The sequence below is a fragment of the Megachile rotundata genome, chromosome 9 (genome assembly GCF_050947335.1).
Source record: "Megachile rotundata isolate GNS110a chromosome 9, iyMegRotu1, whole genome shotgun sequence".
NCBI lineage: Eukaryota > Metazoa > Arthropoda > Insecta > Hymenoptera > Megachilidae > Megachile > Megachile rotundata.
Genome location: NC_134991.1, coordinates 16137043 through 16161136, shown reverse-complemented (window position 1 = coordinate 16161136; position 24094 = coordinate 16137043). Strand labels below are relative to the sequence as shown.

Below are 24094 nucleotides of genomic sequence, written 5' to 3'. Positions count from 1 at the left end.
GATTCAACTTTTCGCGCGCTTCCATATTCAGTACGACGCCATTATTCGATGAGTTCGGACGCAACCTTATCGACTCTCGTGATTTTTTTAAATTTTGTGTGAAATACTTGGATTTTTTTTTAAATTTTATTCGTATTGTGTTTTTTTGAGTGCGGTACTTCATATGTGAATATTTGTTAGCATTAAGATTCAAAATAATTCGTTCTATATGTGTATAATTTTGTGTATCAATGGAGACGCATGCGACATTACCGTTCGAATTGGAATTAGACGACAGAGTTCCTGAAACGGTAAAATGTACAATTTAATTGGCCTTATATTGGATATTTGCAAAATTAATAGCGTTTATTTATTGTATATTGCTCAAATTGATTTGAAAGTGTCTAATTCCGAGCAACGAATCAAGTTAAAACTCATCTATCTTGTTAAGAGAACATATAATTCTTAAATTCACCGCTCCAAATCGTAGGGGGCATAACGAAGCATCTGACATTTTATACAGTTAGCATTTCATGGGACATATAGTTCCATAAAGATGATTGATCTATTCTGTACTTTATCTGTGATACAATTACCACGGACATTTATGATTTCGCGTATTATAGTGTATTAAAAATTTATTACAGTGCATTCAAATGTAATTATTTTCGCCAAATTCATTGATTTTGTGTTATTGCGAAAGATATTTGTAAAAGTGATCAGTGTGATAGTGAAAATACGTCATTATAACGTACCGTAAAGTTAATAAAAGTGAAAGAAAAAAGTGTCGTGCCGTTGCCTTCTACTTATCATATATTCGATGACTATTTCGAAATGGACCGAAGATTGCCGAATTTGATCGAATGCGTTCAAGGAATAATATGGCGGCCGTGGCAAAGTTTTCGCCGCCCGTATGAGAAATTCGCGTTCGTTGATTGAATATTTTGCCGTAAATGTTAATGATATAGTAACCCTGTGCGGGTTACGTAGCTAAGGTCGCGAGTGAAAATTCGTTTGTGCCGTAACACGTCGAGGCAAACCGATGCGGGTCGCGCGCAATTTTTGTAGCGCAAATCATGACTTCGATGTTGTCCAGCTTTAATCCGCCTATCGTTAAACGATTGTTAGGTTGGAAGAAAGCCGAAGGAGAAGACAAATGGAGTGAAAAAGCTGTTAAAAGCCTCGTTAAAAAATTGAAAAAATCTTCTGGCCTCGAGGAACTCGAGAAGGCCATTACTACACAAAGTTGCAACACTAAGTGCATTACTATACCAAGGTACGCTCACTTTGCATACTTTTGTACGTGTATAGATATTGTAACCAATCCGAATTACAGTTTTTTCTTACTCAGTCGCTTTTATGCATCTTACTTGATGTAACGAATGAGTCACGTGAATGTTTTGTCTTTTGTATTTATTTTGATTTTTCTTAAAACACTCGTCGTAAAAAGCAGTTGCGCGTGTTGTTCATCGTTCATATTTATGTATTCATGTACTTGTGTGTATAATATCACGCTTGACCACTCATTGACGTTTCCCTTTTACTGCAAGACGCGTGCACGAATAATTATTTTTTATTTTTGTCAACGCATTTGTAGAATCCGGTATTTAACTAATTTTCATGTACTATATTATAAACGCGTGACAATCTGTTACGTCAATTACAATATAATAAGAATCGGTCGTTATTGAATATATATAAACCAAGAAACACATAATAATACTCCGTTGTATGAACCGTTTTTCGATTTTTAGCACTACATTGATAGCTACGCATTCGTTTTTCGATTTATATCGAAAAAAGCTTAAAAATGTAACATTGTTACGGAATCTTAATGCTTAAAGTTAAATATCAAGTTGCGAAGTGTTTGATTAGTTAAATATACATCTGATGTAGTTTTTTTGACAACTGTGTGATAAAAGCGATAATTAAAGAGTAAAGAAGCAAGCGAACATAGTTTTCGATTTCAAACTACTTTATTCGAAAATTACGTTCGATTTAAGTTATCGAATATCCATTATCGTTATTCGTAGTTCGAGCATTATTTTATTTCTTTTTCTAATCGATTCGTTAGTAGATTATTGGCATCCACTGAAAATCACTCGGAAATATACAATTGACATTTGCAACAAATTCGACTTCTAACAAAGAACGTTATGCACGTTACCAGTGTTCATAATATGTTCAATGATTTCCTTTTCCTAATTGTACAAGATACAATACGGTATTTTACAGTTGCGCGCATTAATTGTACAGTATTATCTTAACAATTACGTAACAAATTTAAGGAAGATGCGATCACAAACAAACTAATAGTCGAATGAAAGCAATGATCGTGAGTAGCGCGTAATGTTGTTTAAAACATGGTTGTATCCGTGTTTCGGATGTCAATGAGAGGGCAATTAACACGCGCAGTCTCCGTTTCCAGTTGAAAAATGTACCATGAAATGAGACACGTGCGTATCACGTTGTTGCACTATTCATTTTTCTTCGAGGGGATCTTTTCGAGATTAGGTCGATTTCACTTTGTATTTAGCATGTACTTATCAATCGTGCTTCCCGATTGTCTAGAATAATCGCGTGTTTGACGCGTAACCTTTCGCTCTTCTTGTTGTTCCATTCAAACAGGTGTAACAAACGGTTTCATGCCTAAATACGGCGTACGACATGTTTTATCTTATCGCTACGTCAGATAATATGAGCCACGTACATCGTCAAATTAATAAAATTACGAACGGGGTAAAAATTTTTGGTGCGTGGCTAGACCATCATGATACAATCATCGATAAGTTTCATCCGCGAATTATGTTCGTATACGTGGTTAAGAATCTAATAAGTGTTCGAATCTTTTCTTACGTTCTAAAAACAAATTTAATCCTTATCGCAATAGAGTCATGATAAAACACTGATTTTTCACCGTATCTTCTAAGTAATTATTAATAAAAATTTGTGCGAATGCGCAATAATCGATACTGCAGCGAAAGGATCGAGAGGTTGATCGTGTCAGTGTAAAATAAAATATCTAGCTAGTTTCTGTTGGTATCCAGTGTAGTCGATATATCGTTAAATTGGTCGACAAATATCGAAAATACATATTATCGTTAGCAGGAATCGTAGTCGAAATAGGATCGAAGTAGCTGGTACGAATAAAGTCGCGTATCGGAACTGATTGTAGCGCTGTATGTATGGCTCGTAACGATTTTATTAATAGTAATCCTAGCCACGTCGTCGCGTGTTCAAGGATATTCACGAAAGAGAGGGAAAGTTTGTCATCGAGAAAGGCAGATCCTTCTGTAATTCGAACGAAACGCGTGTATTTTGCGTTCACGCAAAAAATACATGGTATTGTTCGATCGATCGAGATGCAAGAGTCGTATAAAATTCTTTCGATACTCGATTCGATCGTTTCTTTAGCCGAACTGACGTAACGTCACAGTTAACCTTTTCATGGCGTATTATCTATACGTATATACGGCATGGAAAACTAGCTATAAAAAAACGTACGTATGTGCTTGTCGATTGAGATCATCGAAACGATCGGAACCTGATAATAGATTCGTTACTAGGAAAAGGTGAAGTAGCTCCATATAAAGAAGGCAGTATTATTAACAAATTTTTTTTGGTTATATATCGCGAATCGATTCGTCTTTCAATGCTCTCGTAATGTCACGACCAAGACTTAGATGGCGCGAAGTACGAGAAGAATATAACTCTGATTAAATACGTGTGCAATTTAGAGGCTTAAGAAATGGGAGATCCATAAATTCTATACTGTCCTCTAACGTACAAAAAATTTGCATCGTCACAAGCGTAGAATAAAGATCTCGATTGTCCGAAAAGTTTCTGCCATTGTTTCTTAAAGGTAACGTAGATTTGATCGTACTTCGTTTCTTGTATCCAAAAAGAAACCAATAGATCGATTAGTCAGACCGTTTTCGCGTCGCTCAGGATACGCCAAAGAATCGACTCCTCCGCGTTATCGAGTGAAAGTTACTCGTTATTACTTTCCCCTTTTTGTTCCAAAGAATTATTAGACTTTCGATATTTTTAATCGAACTGCAACGAGATCGTGGGATATCGTCGTTGCGCAACGATCGATATTTTTGATAGAGAAGTCCTGTTCCAATCGCAGGATTGCACGCGTTATCGAGATACTCTTGGAGCGGTTGCTAAGTTAATTGATGTTTACGTAACACAATCGATACGGTACGTAGCGTTTACGTAGAAACCGACGACACAGATTTCGCGGCATAGCTACGTTTTCCATCGTATGCAACGAAAATCTTCACTCTTATGTACGAAGGCGTTTCTTATATTCCGTTTAACTTTTTGCAGATCGTGAGCCGTGCAACGATTCAAGTTCGTGGAATTGAAATACGTAACAAACGAGGAGTATCTTATTTAGGTTCACCGTTCAAAGTCCTATGCCAGATTAATACGAGTTCTTGTTCGCATCTTAATACATTCTGTTACCTAAAAGCTAAAACGGAAGGCAAATGTTTTGAGCGTCTTGCATGGAAATGAGTAACGGTGCAGAGGAAAGAAAATAGGGTAGAGAGTACGTCTAGGGTCTAATAATACGGTAGATTCTTCGATGAACTCATAAATGATGGTCATCCCTGACACCGTGATAGGCACATCAAGTATCCATTAAAGAGATCATGAACATCGACGTGTACGGCAAGAGCCTAAGGAGGAGTATAGCGGGAGTCTAAGGAAAGCCTAGCAAGGACTAGAGAAAACTCGAGAAAGCTTAGAAAGTTTAACGAGAAATTATGCAAGGGTATAGAGGAGATTAAATAGAGCCTAGATGAGCTTAACGAATTATCTTAAATGTGACTAAAATTAAAAATCAACTAAAACGACTAACATAAGATAGTTGGACGGACATTATAGGAAATGTTGGAATTGCGAATAATCTTGTGACCAATCGTAAACTCATTTACTTTGCTCTAGAAATTAAGAGAGAAAGCGACAAGTACTAAACGAAGAATGCTCATTCATTAGCTAGTTAGGCTTATTGATATTCGACGAACGAACGAACCGGTAGTGTAAAAGAAATTTGCATTCTCGCAGAAGAAAGAAAGATCCTTGTGGCGCGGCTACTTTTTTGTTTTACGTTTGGAAACGCTAAGGAAGTTAGAAACATCATTGTAGCTTCTCCGTGCTCGCGTGTTTGCACTAGGGGACAACGGCCACTACGTAACAGACTTCTGTGAATACGCTACAGTTGAAAAGTACGCTTTAAAAATGTAGAGTCTGCACCGCGTAAGTAGCGCGTCTCGCTGCTTCCATTTCTCTGTTCCTTCTTGAAAAATGTGGGAGCACATAGCGTCCGATTCATCGTATAATCGACGATTAAACCCGATTAAGTCGCGCCTCTCGTTTGATGCATACGTGGAAAGAATTTCACGGTGAACGCGACTCCGTGTCCTCGAGCAACCAGGCAATGCTGCATGCGTCAGCAAGATGACTGAAATTGCAGAACGAACGGAGACCGTAGATGACTACGTTCCCGTGATTCTCCGATAGAACTTTGCTATTCGCCTAGCCGGATTCTTTATCTTAGTTATCTGTTGCTTAATCGCGCAACCCGAGTTTCGTTCCGAGTTACGTTTTTTAATCAGTGAGTATATTATCCTTTTCGACGTCTTCGTGTTAGAATTATTCTCGTCGAACTTTCATTCTGTTCACGGTCGATAGGAGAGAAAATGACGCTATGTATAGGGGTAACTTTCGGCGAAACGATTGGTAAAACACGCGTGAACGATGGAGTTATTCGATGTTTCACAGAGAATCGACACGTTATTGTTGTCAGCACGTTGTTGCTACGTTACAACTGGCCAGAACAAACGGTTTCATGCAAAACCTTTTCTCGAACGACTGCGGGAGACAGCTGCGATTCGCATTCTGTGCTTTCGTTCGCGTGTACAAGGTGTTTCATAACGCGTACCCTCCATTTTTCATAACGAACGAAGAACACCAAAATATTTCCGTATTTTCCAATGATTTCTCGGCGCAACTACCGAAAAGATGTTCGACGTATTCTCGACTAATCGTGCAACACCGACAGTGTAGGTAATCACGGATCTATTGGTAAAACCCAATAAGTACTTTATCATTCTGCTGCGATGTTTTCAAGGAAAATCTTTATCTTACTGTGACTCGACATTGCACATGTACACGTGTCACTATTAATAATCGGATTTCATCCACTATGTACGTATTAACTTCAATTGTATATAATTTCGTAAAGGTAAACTATCTTACTCGCGACGCACTCGATACACGAGTTATCCACTAGCGTCTGTGCCCAGTATCGCGTCACTTTGCGAGGGAGTACTACAAGTTCGTACTATAATTCTTTGCCGAAAGAGTGCTGATGGAGCGTAATTAAATCCTTCGTTTCTGATAGAGTTCGTAAAGCTTCCGAGGTGCGATCAGGTAAATAAACATTGAACACTGCCTGTTTGAAACTTGCAAGATTGTCTGTCATTGTCTGCATAGGTTTTCGGTAAAGCTTCGAATCATTAATAAAAAATTTCTCAAGTACGTCGATGCCATTATCGTTCATTGAACGATTTTCGATGCACAGGCGCCAGTCGCGTAGAGTCACCCCCTGTCGAGAGAAAAACGTTGAACCGAAGGTAGGACGGTTGGTTTCTTTTTGTCGGTAGGCGCCACCGCTTCCGGCGCGGCAGACGCGAATACAGAAGTCGAGGGAGCAAGATTAAAGCGAGAGTTTACGACGGTGAACTCTTGTTGCTCTTTTTAAAGCTCGATGTTTCACCGATGTTACGATCAATGGCGATAAACGCATTCAGGAAAGTTTTCGCTTTTACCACTCGCAACTTCGCGCTCGTTAATCAAATCGAGTCATTGATATTCCTTGAAACGATGCAAATTATAGGGTTGATTGTTCGAAACTTCAGATTCGAATAAGCCTGTGTACGTTTAGGAAAGATTCGTGCAGCCAATTCGGGTCAGAAGTAAACTAATCGAGTGGTACGCATTCTTTTTTCACGAAGGCCTAGCCCGGGCGGTGTCGGTGACAACGGTGTCCAAGGAGTACGCGGTAAAGGCCTGCCACACGTTATCTACTGCCGACTTTGGCGTTGGCCGGATTTGCAATCGCACCACGAGTTAAGGGCAATCGAGCATTGCGAGTACGCGTTCACGCAGAAGCGGGACGAAGTCTGCGTGAATCCGTACCACTATCAACGAATTCAAACACCAGGTAGACGATAGTCAGTTTCCTAGGTGAATCTTTTTGTCAATGGGAGCGAAACTTTTAAATCGTGGAATGAAATTGTACAGTTTTGCCGGCTATCCTCGTGCCACGGCATAATTTAGCCGGGGACGAGTCCGTCCTTTACAACACTTCCCTCGAAGAACTCAGCGTTAGCGTACCAGAAAACACCAACTTTCACGCGACCTTAAACCATCAACACCACAATCAACAGAGTATATCGCAGTCATCGCAGCAGCAGCAACAGCAACAGCAGCAGCAACAGCAGCAACAGCAACCAAATAATCCGTATCAAGGAATGCAGGTTGGTGTCACAGCGACGTTAATCGGTTTAAGTCTGTTAGTCCAGGCGAGGAAGTACAATCCTTGTCAGCAAAGTAATCCTGTATGAGAATATAAAGCTTTTCCTTTTTCAGAGCATGCAGGCTACAAGTCCGGCTAGTGTCGGTAGTTTAGGAAGCGTTCAAGGTTCGCCGCATCCGGCTCCTGGATCCATGGATCCTCCTGCCGATACTCCTCCTCCAGGTTACATAAGCGAAGATGGCGATAACATGGACCACAACGACAACATGTCTTTGTCCCGTTTGTCTCCCAGCCCCGTAGACGCACAACCGGTTATGTATTGCGAGCCAGCTTTCTGGTGAGTACGATTACCCCTCAAGAATGTTATACGGCTTAAAACTTTGTATTTGATATTCTACTCCTTTTGCATCGAGTAGGTGTTCGATAAGTTACTACGAATTGAATACGAGAGTGGGCGAGACTTTCCACGCGTCTCAACCGAGCATCACGGTAGACGGATTTACAGATCCAAGTAACTCCGAACGCTTTTGTTTGGGACTACTGTCGAACGTGAATCGTAACACCGTAGTCGAACAGACAAGACGACATATCGGGAAAGGAGCTAGACTTTACTATATCGGTGGAGAAGTATTTGCGGAGTGTTTGTCCGACTCGAGCATCTTCGTTCAAAGTCCTAATTGCAATCAGCGCTATGGTTGGCATCCAGCTACCGTTTGTAAAATACCACCTGGTAATATAACTTCGCACAACTTGTTACATAATTAATCACGTTGTTCAGAACTTTGATCGCGTTTCCTTGATCGTTTGTTGCAGGCTGTAATTTGAAGATCTTCAATAACCAGGAATTCGCTGCGTTGTTGTCGCAATCGGTTTCTCAAGGCTTCGAAGCGGTGTACCAACTGACTCGCATGTGCACGATTAGAATGAGCTTCGTTAAGGGTTGGGGAGCGGCGTACCGTCGACAGACCGTCACATCGACTCCTTGTTGGATCGAGTTGCATTTAAACGGTCCTTTACAATGGCTCGATAGGGTACTCACGCAGATGGGTTCACCGCGTTTACCCTGTTCCTCGATGTCATAAGGTTGCATGCCTTTCTCCTTCGTGGATACGCGACAAACACGGGCACGAGAAACGAGGAGCGACTCGTGCGTCGTTATCGTCGTCATCGTCATCGTTGAATGGTTTTCCTTAACGCGAGTTCGTGCTTTCGTTCGGATTCTCAGCAATGATCAGCTACAGTGACAAACAGTGCAAGAACAAAGGTACGATCGTTGTTCTCGTGAAATCTGCTAGTGTTATCTGCTCCTTTTGATAGTGTAAAAGCAAGACCTTCATGTTCGATGTGTTCGAAGGAGAATTATTTGAAATAGACGAAAGAACTCGACGATCGATCCGTCATGAAAACGCTCAAAAGTGCCGAGAGATCGCGATGATTTGTCGATGTTTCCCTCGTATTCGGAGGAAAAGGACGATGTACGGAAAAAGGACAAAGCAACAGATTAAGTTACGACGAGCACGGAAAACCTATAGTTTGATAAATCGGGACACGTGGGGTACAAGTGTATCGAGTAACGAAGCAGGTAAACATCGTTAACGAGCTATACGATGATTTAACCGAATCAAGAAGGCGAACGATTTGGCGCGTTTCTGTGTGTATATGCATTCGAGTACGTGTACATGTACATACGTAATACGCAGCAAGAAAAATACGCCCAGCCTTTGCATATTTTTATCGCTTGTTAAATGAACGCACTTCAACAGTACGAGGTATTGAGAAAGTAACGTTTGTGGCTTACAGAGATGATTTTATGCGTTAAAAACTTTCGATGTTCTCTTCTACTCGACGAGACAAAATTCTGCGAAAAGTTCCTTTAAAATTTGTCTCTTTAGAAAAGAAACTTTGACTCTTCGTATAGGATTTCAAATAATTTAATTGTTGGATCGTTTTTGCAAATGTTCATTCGGCATAAGGCGAAAAATTGCTTCCGTAAGTCATTATCATTATTTTCTTAAAACTATGAACATAAAGTATACGTCAGCTTTTACAAATACGAATAATATTATGTACGTTCACTTTATAGTCTGCCAAGAAGAATTTCTTATAAAACGGGCAAACGAGCATGTTCGTAGTGCCCGTAGCAAAGTTTCTACTAGCGCTGGTCTATTCGGAGTTTCTGCAGATATTTTGTTTTTTCTACGAGTCAGACGACAAAAGGAAGATATACGTAATATACATTGTCCGTTTCGCTCGTACTATACATGGTAAGATCCAGTTACGATGTTTAATATGTACCTAACTGTTCACGCGTTTCGTTCGCATTGTTGCAGTCTCGAATGGACCAGAAATGTTTGAATACCTTTATGGACGATTGCAGCAGGTACCGATAGTTACGTGTTTCTCTGTGTATTTTGGAGGTTTGAAGATCGATTAGTAACGCGGAGACGGTTCATTCATTGATCTTGATATCGATAAAAAGAGTATTGCAAGCGAGGAAAAAAAATTAAAAATGTTAACTACGTATTAAGGTGTCTTATCTCGAATAATTGATATTCTTCTTAAGAAATAAGCGCTATGTTTCTTAACGTCGATAGAAATACTAAGGGTGCACCGATTATGTGGTAGACAAAAGTAACTATTTACTTGATATATCGCATGAGAGAACAAGTTTGATTAACTACCTTATCAACGGGACTATGATCAGTAGTATCATTTTCAGAATACATAAACTATTTGAAGTCGGTAGAAGAAGAAAGAATATAGTGGAATCAATATTATCGTTTACAAGAATATCTGAACGAGGTCATAAATGTAATTTTTATTTCATGCATTTTTGCATCATTTGTAGCAGATAATAATATTCAATTTTTAATTCGTCCGTCGATAAGGTGTTAATTAGTCAGAAGTAACGTACACGTATACCTGTCGAGTGTTGAAAAAATTTTTACGGCCCATACAAAACGTTAAAATGCACATTTTCGTGTTGATGTTCATAGTAGCGAACCACGCTCGTTAGTTGAGGATCGTTACAAAAAGTATTTGGGTTCGTTTTACGCTAGAAAAATATGTTTTGCATTTAAAAAGGAAAGAAGAAAAATGACCGATTTGGTCTAGCGTAAGCTCTTACAAGGTTCTGTAAGAAGATATCGTAGATATACGGAACAATGCATAAAATGTGGTACAAACGTATACAGGATGATTTCTTGTTGAAGAATAAAAAGGAAACATTTATTCTACGATTACAATTTATTTTTTAAAGAGGAATCACTTTGCGCACGTTTGTAACATATAGCTAATTGCGTCCTATATGGCAAAGATACGCATAGAATTTTCGAATAATACGAAAATATGAATTTGCGAGAAAAATAAAAATTTATTCTGGAAAAAGGATGCAAAAGAAAGAATATAAGAATGGAGATGAGAGATGTTTATAATATTTAAAATTATTTGATAAATTTTTTCAGAATTTGGAATATTAAGGTATTTTTACTTTATTACAGATTTTATACTATGCTTTATATTCGAGATTATATCCAAAAGTAAAGGATTATCGGAGTTTTTAAATGCTGAAACGTCTTTCACGTAGGATATATTGGAGAAAAGAAACGAGATGAAAAAGTTACGTATTTTATTATATTATGAAGTATATATATGTATAAATATTAGTATCGAGATACGAACAGTCTTTGCACCAAGTGCATGGATTTAGTTATCTTTTTTTCATTTTCTTTTAAATAAATTTTTAACAATAACATAAACGACTTCTATGGAGTCTTCTTACGTATGATGGGGGCCAATCGCACGCACAGAACGCGAGATTTGATCTCGATTAAAGACGTAAAACGTTTCAGAGAATCAGGTTCCTCCTTGTTAGACGTTTTGTTGTTCTCATCAGTTTGTAATCAACGCTTTCTGTTCATTGGAAGTAAACGATACAAATTGTCGAACGTGGATCGATTTAGTTCTTATTACCCGTAGATCTGATACAAATTAGAACGATTAAAGGAAAAAAAAGTGTCGAGCGTTTTTATTAATAATTAAGATTAAGACAACGTTGTCGATCAGTTATCGTGAAAGTGAAAAAATCTATTTTTTTAACACCGTTTTAATCTTTTCGATTAGGATGAAACTTTTTAAACATTTTTTAAGAGAAGGAAAAATTATCTTTTAGTCGAGTGTATATATTCATCATAAATTGTTTTATATATTTATATACAATTTAACAGCTTATACACCGTGCAGTCGATCTACTTTTCATCGTGATTTCGTTTGTTTCGTTTTTTTTCTTTTTTGAGTCTTCAGATGTATTCATCTATTGTATCCAGAAAAGAAAAATACTAGAGATAGGTACATGGTACGCGAATTCATAAACTTGCCAGCCATCAATTTTTACCGAATCGAAATCATAGTATAAATACGATTAATATCGCGTTATCTATTGATTGAAAGATTGACGAAAGAACATGTTCGGACAGTAGCTATGGAACGATATGGGGTGCAGGAGGAAAAGACGAAATTTGAAACGAACTCAATATTTTATTTTATTAGTGTTATAATTATATAGCCTGGGAACGCGTTTGTCTTTCGCGAGAACATTTTTCCTCTTGTAACGAGTAAACATATATTTGAATGTTGCTTTAATGAGAATTGTACAGGTTCTTTGAAAAAGAGATGTAAACTGCGAAAGCAGTAAACTGTGATTTACGTGAGGTTTCATTATAAGAGCCGGATTCCGTAAAAGCCTTCGTCATCTGAAATTTAAACAGAGCGCTCCAAAACTTGACCATTAAACCATTTGTTTATACCTTGAGAAATCTTGGTATTACACAGTAATATAGAATTTTTAAATTTCTTTTATCGTGACAAATTTTCATGGTGTACATCCGTTTTGAGATATAATTACACAAGTGAAAGACTCGTTGGAAAAGGATCACATGCCACATCCCCGACTTTTTCCTGTATTTTGTATCATCGACAAGTTTTTAACAATCTGAAGAAAAAACTAGTTTTCCTGTATGTTTATGGTACTGTGACATGTGTTATTTTTCCAAGAAAAAAGAAATTATCCGCAATTGAAGTTTTGTACGTATCTCGTAAAAGCGAAACGCGATATCGTCGGGCAGCTCGAATATTTGAATAAATATTAGACGATCGTTCTTTTCTGTTGATAAGATGCGCTTCTTCCTTGGATTCGTGCGTGTCGGTCCTGTCTCGCACAACAAACCATAATAATTACCGAACGAAATGCACGTGAATCGTGTACTGTCTGATTGTCGAACGATTGACAATCACTTGCCTCCCTGCCAGACTGCCACTAGCGTATTAAATATTAGGATAATACGAACAACAGAGGGGAACACGAAGAACTTGTTTTTGTCAATTTTCTTCGTTATCCTCGAATCTCCTCTCCTACTCGTTCGTTTCGCGTTAGCGTAAGATCAAAAACAACACGTTTTGTCCATTTTATAATCGGCGAAGGGAAGAGACAGATAGATCATTGAGAGACGCATTTAATTTGCCAAAGTATGTTAAGCGTAGCGATTGCCAAAGTTTCTTTTAAGTACAAGATAAATATCGAGTCGAGTAGTCAGTTGGTAGAGTTGCTGTTACACACAAAAGGAAAAATTGTTACAGTTATCTGGACAATTCGCTAAATCGTTACCAAGTGTTAATAATCGTCGTTAACGTTTCTCTCTTCAGTTTTATTCTATGTTACGTTTAAGTTCTCTTGACCTATCGAAGGATCGAGCGGTCCGACGATCGTGAAATTGTTAATTCTATAGCTACTCTTTATACTTGTATATTCCGTGTGCAAGTATCCGCATGCACGCAAAGGGAAGGATCGACTAAAAAGAAAAAAAATATAATGTCTAGAAATCCAATATTTTTTTACACGCTAAGGAACATTCTTTTACGTACGATGATATACATATATTCGATAACGGTTCATCTCGTCGATGTTTCCCTGTGGTGTGGATGAGGGCGTTTTAAAAGAACGAAAATTTGTGAGATTAAGCGTCGAGAACTTTTGTGAAAGAACGAATGCGGGAGAATATTAGACGAGACGTTGCGACAAGAAATATCGAGTGTGAGACTGTATAATAATTATAAATAAATGTACACGTTAAGTCTAAGGATAAAATGATTCTGCCGCTTTTTTTTATTGCTTCATAGTGGAGAAGGAACTATGCGCACCTCACGGTGTTAACTAAGTTACCGAAAAAGTAATCGTTTCGGCATAAATATCTAACTTTAAAACCGTACAGTTGATAGGATCGAAGGGTAGGGGAAAAATAAAAATATTAAAAAACAACGCTCGTTAACGATCTTGTGGTAACAGAAAATTTGTATGATCGACTATGACAATACAACCTATATAAATGTACAAATGTGCGGTTAAATAACCTAGCCATCTTTCGTGACTCAATTTAGTAGCAACGATCGCAATAAAACCTCGATGACGAGTTGATTTTCCTATTCAAGAGCTAATATTGTTAAATCGTATCCCTACGAATCAATAATAATCGTTTAAAATCATTAAAGGGCAACCATTTCCTTTCTACAATAACTCGTATAGAATCTTTTCTTGTATTTTAACGGTATCCATTAAATCGACAAAAGTTTCTTCATTATCATTTTCTATCATTCAAGCGAAAATACGTTGTTATATGCTTGGTGTTTTTTCCGTTGCCCTCCAAGTATTAAGATACTAACACGTGCTTGTTACAAGAATTATTTAGATCAGACCGATATGATGATAATGATTGAAAATACTTTGCTTTTGTCAATAAATTAATTATACAAAATTCCTAATGCTAGGTAACTATCCTAATATGATCATAAATTTCCGTTGAAAAGATGTTGCATACGATTCGAATGTGTAAAATCATATTGATGAGATAGTCTTCTTGTCTATTTCTCCTTTCCTCTTTAGGATCGATCCGTTGCTGATGATCTTAGCAAAAAATTGTTACAGTTGACCTCGCTGATCAGATGTCAACATTTTCGTGGCAGAATATAAATTCATTGATAGACCAACAGCTGCAAGGACGATCGCCGACATCATGATGTTTCGTTCGATGATATTTTTACGAACCATAGACGTCACAGCCCCCTTAAATAAATAATACAAATTAAAATCCGCAATGTATAACGAATAACGTAGTTCAATCTTAAAAAGGGAGATCAAAAAGGCAGATGTACAAAAGTCAATGTTATGTTAGATTCGCTAGACGGTAGAACGAGCAACTTAGTTAAGAGTAGAATCCGTTGTTGCCAACTGACGCTTTCGAATGTATTTTGAAACAAGGCTCTGGTTTTAGATAGAACAGATATTGTCTTTCACCTGTTGAAACGATAATCTAAGGGCATAGAGGGTAGATTGAGTTAGATACATCTCAAAACCACGGCTTTGGCTTCGTACTCTGAAAAAAAAAAGAAAAGGTTATTTTATATTTGTTATGTAAGACGTAGATTTTAATTCTTGATCATCCAAAATTTTATCGCGAAGACACAACAATTCGAAGGTTACAAAATAATTGTAAACATGATGCTATATTATGAAGTTTAAATAGAGAATCATTTAAAACATCTTAAATGTAAACAAGAAAGATATTCGCTTATACAATAGTTATCACTTGAATTGTTGCATTAAATCTAGTGGGAGTTAAGTCACCTTTCGAGTGCAAAGGGTTAAATTTATAAACGAAGGACGTGTAGAATTGGAGCTCATCCAGACTGGGCTTGTTTATCACAAAATGAATGGAATGAATAATTGACATTTATTCCAGAAGATAATTGTTAACAGTCTTTGGAACCACTTTCGAGCGATACTCGAAACGAAACAATGAAATGTAATAAACAAATTTAAATTCTCAACTCGAGATTTTTAAAATTGTTCCAATTTTTTTATTAATTATTATTGAAAGCATAATTTTGTTACCTTACTTCATTTTTTAAATCGGGAAATTGAAAGAAACATTTGAATATTTGAATGCGCTCATGTGACATAACTCGATTTTATTCAATCTATCGATACTAGATGTCAAATGCGTACATTCAGTTTAAAAAATACTGTTACGTATTAGATAGCATTGTTTAACCTCTGGAGAACACGCTACGTCAATTTGTGTCTACTTTTTTGTTTTAACAGAGTTATTAAATACTGACACATATTAAATACTATATTGAAATATTTTTATAGAGAAATATTACTCATGAAAATAGTACGTAAGATCGAACATATTTTCCTTGGTAAAATCTAAACAGTTACATCGTTAGATAAGCGACCCTTGGCGCCGCTCAAGATTTTAACAGACTGGTTAGACGTAATACGTTATTCTTTATTTTACTATTTCTTGTCTAACGATATAAGATATCAAATTTAATGATATAAAAAAAAAATATCAAAATTTATGTACGATAATTAATTTTATTTCGAACAGTTGTTAATATTTTTAAAAAGTAGAAGGTTATGGTAAGAGGAGAACGGATATTGTGCCTCACGGAAAAGCCATAACAAACCATGCTCTTATCACTTGAAACGTTGATATACGCATGACCGCGTGTGCGGCGTTTTTTTATCATTATGTACATTAAATATTATGAATATAAGAAAATATATGATATAGGGTAATACGTAGCATTACTATTGTAAAATATTATTTTATTTCAGTAATGATACTGTTCAAATTATATTCTGTTTATCGATTGACAAGAAAATACAGTGCGCGGTACAGGTAACCTAAAAACGTATAACAGAAAGATTTTGATGTTAGTTCGATTAACTTTCAAAATTATAAAATAAAATGAACATAAGATATTCATTAAAATGTTCAAAGGTATTACAGAAAAAACTGTTAAATAGTTATTTGTAAAAATGATCGGAAAAGCGGTGTGTCTTTCTCGTAAGTTCAGTTACGTAATCGATACTGATACCCTTGCGTATAACAATATAAAAATTATAACGAAACTGGATTTCGGAACAACAATCACTCTACCCACCGTTGTGTGCGAAACTTGCCGATGAAAGAGAGACGATCACTCAGGTTCACTTCCTTCGCTCCGGCCTGTTTTTTCGCCACTGCCGATCCCTCGTTCCTAGCTAGTGTTTTACGCGCGATACGCCATCTTCCAATTATTGATTATACTAACAGTTCTATTCGACACGATTCACTGAAAGTCGAGAATATTCGATAATACTGACTTATCATATGACGGTACATACCTACAAATGTTTCTATGTTCACTATCAGATGTCACTGCGTTACAATTTAACGTTTAATAAAACATTAACTGGTCGATGACACAACATTACACATTAGTCATTGTTACTTCTGTACTATTAGAGGGAAGTTGTATCATTTTACACAGGATTACCAAGATTATTACAACAGATTAATAGAACTTGTTTTAACATGTCTAACAGGATGTACTCATCTGGCCAAACATTTGAACCATTTTTCCTAACAGTCATCAAATTTTATTCACAGCAGAAGCAATTTTATTTTCTGAAGTACGAGGTCGTATAACACGCAATAATGCGTTTGGTGTTCCTATGCCTGTATGATTACCGCAAACCTTTTAATTACACATTTTTATGGTACGTGTTATTACTCTTTTCTTAAAAGGACCAGTCAAACTGAAAACTCATTACTTCTTTATTACAGTTATTCACAATGCGAATAATACTACTAAGGACGTTTATAATGAGAATAGCATTAAAAATATATGTATCTCCATTACGTGTATCGAGAAAAGAATTTTTCCAACAACCGCCTTCTATTTGAGTCATAAGAACTTGACGAGTGGGAATAGTTACTTAATGACGCACCGAGGCGTTTTATCTCGGAGTCATTTCCGTGGGATGCCACAATATCCTTCAAAGTTGTCAGTACCGTGGCGCTTCGCTCGTTACAAACAAAATTGACATAAAGAACGAAGCAATGATACTTTGTACGGTGCTACTTCTTTCGAATTTATTGTACACGTTTGTTTCTTGCGAATACAAAGATACGGAAACTCTTTGCGCCTCTCAACAGACATGCGGAAAGTGCCTACAGACTCCTCGATGTGTTTGGTGCTCTACCACGGTGATCATCAGATTTAGTATCAATCTTTATAATTACCACCGCTTACATTTGTTTGCTTTCTAATTATTAACTCGCTGATTGTAACACTGCTATTCATTTTTTAATTTAAGCTTTCCATTAGCTTGCTCTACTAATATTAACATAGTTTAAAACTTTCTATTAATCTTATTATCTTAGTCATTTGATTATATTCAACATGTGGCGCCGGTCACCGGCAACCCCCACAAAATGGCCGACGCGAACATTTCCGAATCCTTGTATTATACCATGGCGTACAAAGAATCACAGTTCTATATAATTGCATAATTAAACATTTTCCCTGTACAGCTGTGTGTTACGATAAAACATATATTTCTGTTTAGAAAAAGCTAAGTCGTACAATGATTATCTTCTTGTTCACTCAGGTGTCCGATCAGAATGCCACTGGTTCTTTGGTTCGTTGCGTCACCAGAGAAAAATTTTTAAAGGAAGGTGATCTTTGGTGTCGGGCTACTGACGTAATAGATGAGGCGAGTTCGATACGCGTACTCGAAAATCGACCGCTATCCTCGAAAACTAGGGTCCCTGTTCAAATTCAACCTCAGAGAATGAAATTAACACTCAGACGAGGAAAGTACTATTCGAAAGTTTCGGACGCGATAGGTTTTTAATACTTTCAATGCGATTAATCTATTAAAAATTCTATTGAATTTATAGGCGAAGAGTATCGCTTTACCCTGCGGTATAGCCAGGCAGAAGATTATCCAGTGGATTTGTATTATCTCATGGATTTATCCGCATCCATGGAATCGTACAGAGATCAATTATCAGAACTAGGACTTCGATTGGCTGAGGCGATGAGGAAGCTCACCTCAAATTTTCGTTTAGGATTCGGTAGTTTTGTCGATAAGGTTGTACTGCCAATGACCAGCACACAGCCAGACAAGTACTTTGAAGCTTTAACCCGAGATTTCAAATTATTTGTAATAGATATTTCATTTAATTTAATTATTTTACAGGTTGAAATCACCGTGCGAGTTGAAAACCAGGAAACCGTGCGCACCGCCGTACGGGTACAAAAATCAGATGCCTCTAACCGAGAACGTTGCTCTGTTCAAAGTAATTGTTCTATTTATCGTAAAAGGAATGTTTTAAAGACCATATAACTCGAATTATATTTCCTCTGCAACAATCTTTTCGTATCTTTACATTATTACGTTCTCAAACGCCGTGCATAACATTGTCAATATATCGATACCAATCGACGACTTTTGAAAACAGAACCGAGTACAAGAGGCGCCAGTGTCCGGCAATCTTGACTCACCGGAGGGTGGTCTGGACGCGATGATGCAGGTCATGATTTGTACTAAGGAAATCGGTTGGCGACAGAACGCTCGACATCTTATCGTCTTCTCTACGGATGCCAGCTTTCACATAGCCGGGAACGGTAGAGTACGTAAAAAAAGTAGCTACACTACCGAAGAATTTCTCTGAAACGGAAACTGTTACGTTTCAGCTAGCGGGGATTATCGAACCCAACGATTGCCTTTGCCACTTGGACAAGGATGGATTTTACTCGTACTCGCTTTATCAAGACTATCCATCCATCGCACAAGTATGTAATTTTTTTATCATTTGATAGATTGATTCGTGAGAAAGTAGGTCGAATTGCGGGTATAATTGAATTAAAATATCGATTTTTAAGATTAATAAGGTAGCGCGAGAGCACAATATGAACATTTTCTTCGCGGTTCCGAGCAAGATGAACGCGACGTATCAGCTGCTAAGCGAAAGCATTAAAGGTTCTTCCATTGGAATGCTCGAGCATGATTCTCAAAACGTAGTCGCATTGGTCAGCGGGGAATACGAGGTATATGTTAATCAATTTGTAAAACTATTAAAACGTTGATTAAAAATAATACGGTTGCCGCTGATCTACGCAGAAACTAGTGAACTCTATAACGATGACAGATGATGCTCCAAAAATGATCGATGTTAAATATTTTTCTCGATGTTTGGAAGAAAACGGCGAGTTGAAGGAACGAAGAGAATGCGGAGGATTACGAGTAGGAAACATCGTTGAATTCGAAGTGGTGTTGCGGGTAATTTTATGTATCGAAGATTCATAATCGTTTAAGTTTGTCGAAACAAACAGGACTCATAAAGTTTAGCATCGCGAAGGGTACTAAATGTTTTTGTCGAACGTAGGCGGTCGAATGTCCAGCGAATTCCAACGAGTGGCAGCATAACATGCAAATAAAACCGAGAGGCATAAACGAGAGTCTGACGATCGACCTGAGCATTATATGTGATTGTGCGTGCGCTCGGCCAGGACATCCGGTAAGAATAATCGAGCGAGCAATGTCTCGTTACGATTAACACGTTCCTCGTTGCATGGGGCGTATACGACCCGTAAAGTATTTTCTTAAGCCGTATAAACATTCATAAGTATTTAGACATATTCTTTTTTTGTACAATGTATTTCTTGCAGTAGTAGTCAATTTCATCCGGCAATTTATACCGTTTAGATACTTAGTTTCTGGTATGTACACATAGTTACGAGCCGCAGTTATTACGCGATCGTGTACCGAAGTCGGATTTTTTCTCACGTATCGAATGAAAATGTAGGGATACGCGGTTGCTTCGAACGATTGCAAAGGAAATGGCACCCTGATTTGCGGTTTATGCTCCTGCAACGATGGTTTCTACGGGAAGCAGTGCGAATGCGAAGGAAGCCAAGCCGGTGTCGAGAGCGCAGCTGCAACGGTTGATTGTAAACCCAACAATGAGACCAATGAAATTTGTAGCGGTCACGGAGACTGCAAGTGTGGCGTGTGCGATTGCGCGAAGCGTCCAAACCCGCAAGAACTTTTCTACGGGAAATACTGCGAATGCGATAACTTTTCTTGCAAACGGAGCGGTGGACTGGTGAGTGAACGCGTTCGCTGTAAATTCCCGAAACGATTCGAGGAAAGGACAAATTATGCATCTTCGTAGCGCGTTCCATTATTTCGTGCAATATTGTTTTCGCGTTTAAGGTTTGCGGCGGGAGAGGCAAGTGCGAGTGCGGTTCTTGTAATTGCTTGCCAGGATGGGGTGGCGAAACGTGCGACTGCAAAGAGACTAACACTACGTGTATACCAGATAACAGCGAAACCATGGATATTTGCAGTGGACGCGGTGATTGTATCTGCGGTGCATGTATTTGTCACGAGAAGGACAATATTCGATACTCGGGACAATACTGCGAAGAGTGTCCTGTGAGCATTCTACTACTTTTTCACGAAGCAAGTATTATTAAAAATCCTACCTTCACTAATTAACTTTTCAGACATGTCCTGGTCAACGGTGCGAAGAACTGAAGAAATGCGTGGAATGCATGGCGTACAATTCTGGACCTTTTGCTGGAAACGGAGAGTGCGATCAGTGTTTGCATCAAATCGATATCGTACGAAAAATTTTATAAATCATCTGAGTCAGCCAAAATATAGTTTCATTGAAAGTTTTTTAAATTGACGGACAGGTGGAGAAGATCACAGAAGATCCAATAAAAGATCAGGAAAATGGAGCTCACGTCTGTCGAATGGCCGACGATGCAGGATGCACGTTTGCTTTTAAGTATTCATATTATAGGGGTGGTACTGGAGGAGACATCAAGATATTCAAGATTCTTGCTGAGAAAGAAAAAACGTGTCCTAAGCAAGTTAACGTTCTTGGTAAGTGCATCGCGGTAAAAGAATTATGATCGTCCGATGATTCAATATTTGTGCTATAGGTGTTGCTATTGGTCTAGTGGTCAGTACTGTAATTATCGGTTTTGTGATTCTCATCGCTTGGAAAGTGCTAACGACGATTCATGACGCACGAGAATATGCAAAATTCGAACGAGAACGAGCTCTTGCAAAATGGGACATGGGAGGCAATCCATTGTACAAACAGGCTACGTCCACTTTCAGCAATCCAACGTTCAACGACAGCGAAAAGGATTAACTAAGAAATTCTATGTTCATAAGAATTTTCGCGCGTTTGATTTCTAGTCGATTCAAGGATGTGCAACCCGATAGGTAGCGCCACGGTAAAAGAACTGAATCGACGGAGACGCCATATTGGTTAATTGCTTCGCTAGAAGACGTCCACTTAAGCAAGAAGAAATCTTCGACATTCCACTTTTTCGGAAAAGATACATTCTTTACGGTTTTTTCTTCTTTCCTACCTCACGAGTGAAACTATTTCCTTTTTTCTCTTTTCTTCCTCATTTATCCCAACGAATCTTTTACAAACATTTTGAACGACAATCGACGATTGATAAGTGAATTAGAGAAAGCTACATCGATGACATTTTTCCAAGAGAATCGTCTACCAGGAAGTAAAGCGAACGCGATTAGTAGCGAAAAGACGAAGGTCGATACGCGATCGGTCATAAATCAATTTTAAATTTGATCGCGGGGATTTCGCGTGGAGATAGGTCCTGGCCTCTCGGTCGATTGTTTCGAATATCCTCTGGCCTCGTACTTTATTGCTTGCTATGCTCGAACAGGGCAGCCTCGTAAGGAGCTCGTAAATTCGTCACCATAGTCGGCTCCTGCTGCAAACCCTACGGCGATTCGCTATATTTCCCATTCGAAACCTAAAGCTTTGCCCACACTGAATTCGTTCCTACATCTTGATTATTGAACCGTGGTTACTTCTCCCGTGCCTCGTCTACGTACAGAAACGCGTAAAAAAAGACGAGTTTAAAAAATGCCCAAAGTCCTGTTTTCGAAGGCGGTCGTTTGTAACGTGTTTCGAAAGGAAGAGGAAGATAGAGAAGGATCGAATAAAGAAGTATCGCTTTATTACTTAAAACATTGGTGTATTTTAATAATTAATACGACCCAGAGTCGAGTCACGATCGAATCGAGTGCCACACTTTGAGAATCTCTGGATTAGAACTTTGTTTAGTTAGTTTCGAAGATACGGTTTCGCGGGGCAATCGCATGCCTTCGTAGTCGGGCCTTAAAGGATAAGAAAAGCAGTCGGAGGAAGGAGAGAATAGCCGGCGCTCCGCATACTAAATCATTACCGCACGTCCGTTTCTTTACATTGCACAGATTTTATTGATTATTTTACGGCCGGGAACATTGTAAATCTCTTCATCCCGTATCGGCGACCCAGCTCGTTCTGCCGTCGAATGCTCCCACCGGGTGCCTATAGCGCCAATTACGAGAGTCGGACGGTATTGTTGTTGCGTTCGTTCTGATCTGTCAGAGAGAAAGGGCAACTTTTTACGCGCGATAAGCTTTTTGACCATAGACATATTTTTCGTGTACAGCGTGGACTCGAAGGTTAGGTTGTGCCACCATGACAGTCGGAAAAGAAGTAGACAGGCGAGTAAAACGAGACGCGTAACAATTGAATTGTTTTTACAGTAGTATAACGAGGGGAGGGTGCGACGAGAGAATCGAAAAAGGATAAGACGAGATCTTTGCGCAATTTGATATACGTGTCGAACGGTACACGGTTCGCTTTTCGCCTCGTGGAACAATGTTGTTCGTTTTCGCGGTCGCTAATGGCCGCCGCCGGTGCCTTAATTACAGCCAAATACGGTCCAATCAGCCCTCGAGGGACGGCGATGTCGGATCGTTTCGAGCTTTTAAACCGTTCGGCATATTGTCGGATTCGAGCCTTTCGACTGCCCCTCTTTTCCTTTCGGTGCATTTGTTGCGGCGTGTCTCGAGCATAGGCGCCGATACGGGGCGTCTTCGTACACGAAGTCGCTCAAGATTCAACACCCCAAACGTATCGCTCGTTTCTGGAAAACGGAATCATCGATTACGACACAGTAGACTTTCTAATTTGCATCGATTGAATTTAAATTTTAATCAGGAATACTCGGGCCTGTTTACGATCTTTATAAATTTATCACCAATTTTCTCACGATAAAGCGAAAATCATCGAACCACTCTGTTCGCGGTTAAGGAGTAACCCGAAATACCGAAGAAGGCGCAGCGGCGCAGTAATACGAGATGTTATCGCGACAGAACAGTTTACTTACAAGTGATTTTGAGAGATCTATAATCGCGAAATAAATTTGAGCGACACCGTTGATGGTGGCGCATCCTGGCTCGACGATCGAAGCTGCTGCACCACCTCTTCGCGTTCAGCGCAGACCGAGGCTCGTTAGTGCGCGCCCGTAAATCAAGCCGCAGGGGTGCCAACCCGCTAATATTGCCGGGGTTCCTTCAGGATAGGAGGAGCACGTTCGCGCCGCCGACGCGCACGGTAAACGTTCGATATATCTCATCGATAATGAGTTTGTTAAATGGATTAATATTCCACTTTCTCTTCTCCTTCCTTCTGCCGTTTAAGGCAATATACAGCCTGGTCGTATAAAACGTTTTTGGAATTTACGTTGACTCGCTGATCTCGGCTTCTCTTTTTCTTATACGTTATAATAGGTTTCACGATCGTTCGAACGAAATCAAACTGTTTCGTGGTACGTTAACGAAAACGG

At 38.6% G+C, this 24094-nt stretch overlaps 2 protein-coding genes and 2 long non-coding RNA genes across 7 annotated transcripts; 3 read left to right on the top strand and 1 right to left on the bottom strand.

The window, feature by feature from the left end:
• Positions 1 to 56: 56 nt before the first annotated feature.
• On the top strand, positions 57 to 13676 carry Smox (Smad on X). Of its 4 annotated transcripts, none has more exons than XR_013039295.1 (7): positions 57 to 1255; positions 7008 to 7216; positions 7297 to 7532; positions 7645 to 7868; positions 7948 to 8261; positions 8345 to 9520; positions 9615 to 13676. XR_013039295.1 is itself a non-coding variant. In XM_003707811.3 (6 exons), the coding sequence occupies exons 1-6, from the start codon at positions 1056 to 1058 to the stop codon at positions 8611 to 8613; spliced, it is 1452 nt and encodes a 483-aa protein (XP_003707859.1). In that variant the 5' UTR covers positions 57 to 1055; the 3' UTR covers positions 8614 to 13676. The 4 variants fall into 4 exon arrangements, 2 of the variants coding, with proteins under 2 accessions (XP_003707859.1, XP_012151427.1); XR_013039296.1 differs by having other exon boundaries at positions 8345 to 9795; positions 9862 to 13676; XM_003707811.3 differs by having other exon boundaries at positions 8345 to 13676.
• Positions 3558 to 7001, top strand: LOC143265130 (uncharacterized). Its single transcript, XR_013039297.1, has 3 exons — positions 3558 to 4185; positions 4315 to 5605; positions 5683 to 7001. It is a non-coding gene; the product is annotated as an uncharacterized LOC143265130 (long non-coding RNA).
• Positions 13677 to 13859: 183 nt separating the features above from the next.
• Positions 13860 to 16668, bottom strand: LOC105663925 (uncharacterized; the record flags this gene model as incomplete). Its single annotated transcript, XR_001097301.2, has 3 exons — positions 13860 to 14645; positions 14877 to 14955; positions 16535 to 16668. It is a non-coding gene; the product is annotated as an uncharacterized LOC105663925 (long non-coding RNA).
• LOC100882274 (integrin beta-PS) lies at positions 16667 to 22446 on the top strand. The gene is given in 16 exon segments (XM_076535328.1): positions 16667 to 17132; positions 17200 to 17365; positions 17367 to 17622; positions 18027 to 18229; positions 18317 to 18547; positions 18621 to 18720; positions 18883 to 19053; positions 19118 to 19216; positions 19307 to 19471; positions 19545 to 19703; positions 19810 to 19941; positions 20230 to 20529; positions 20640 to 20861; positions 20933 to 21049; positions 21125 to 21317; positions 21377 to 22446. Coding segments are annotated over 16 exon segments (2766 nt in total). The 5' UTR covers positions 16667 to 17095; the 3' UTR covers positions 21592 to 22446.
• The last annotated feature ends 1648 nt before the right edge of the window (positions 22447 to 24094 follow it).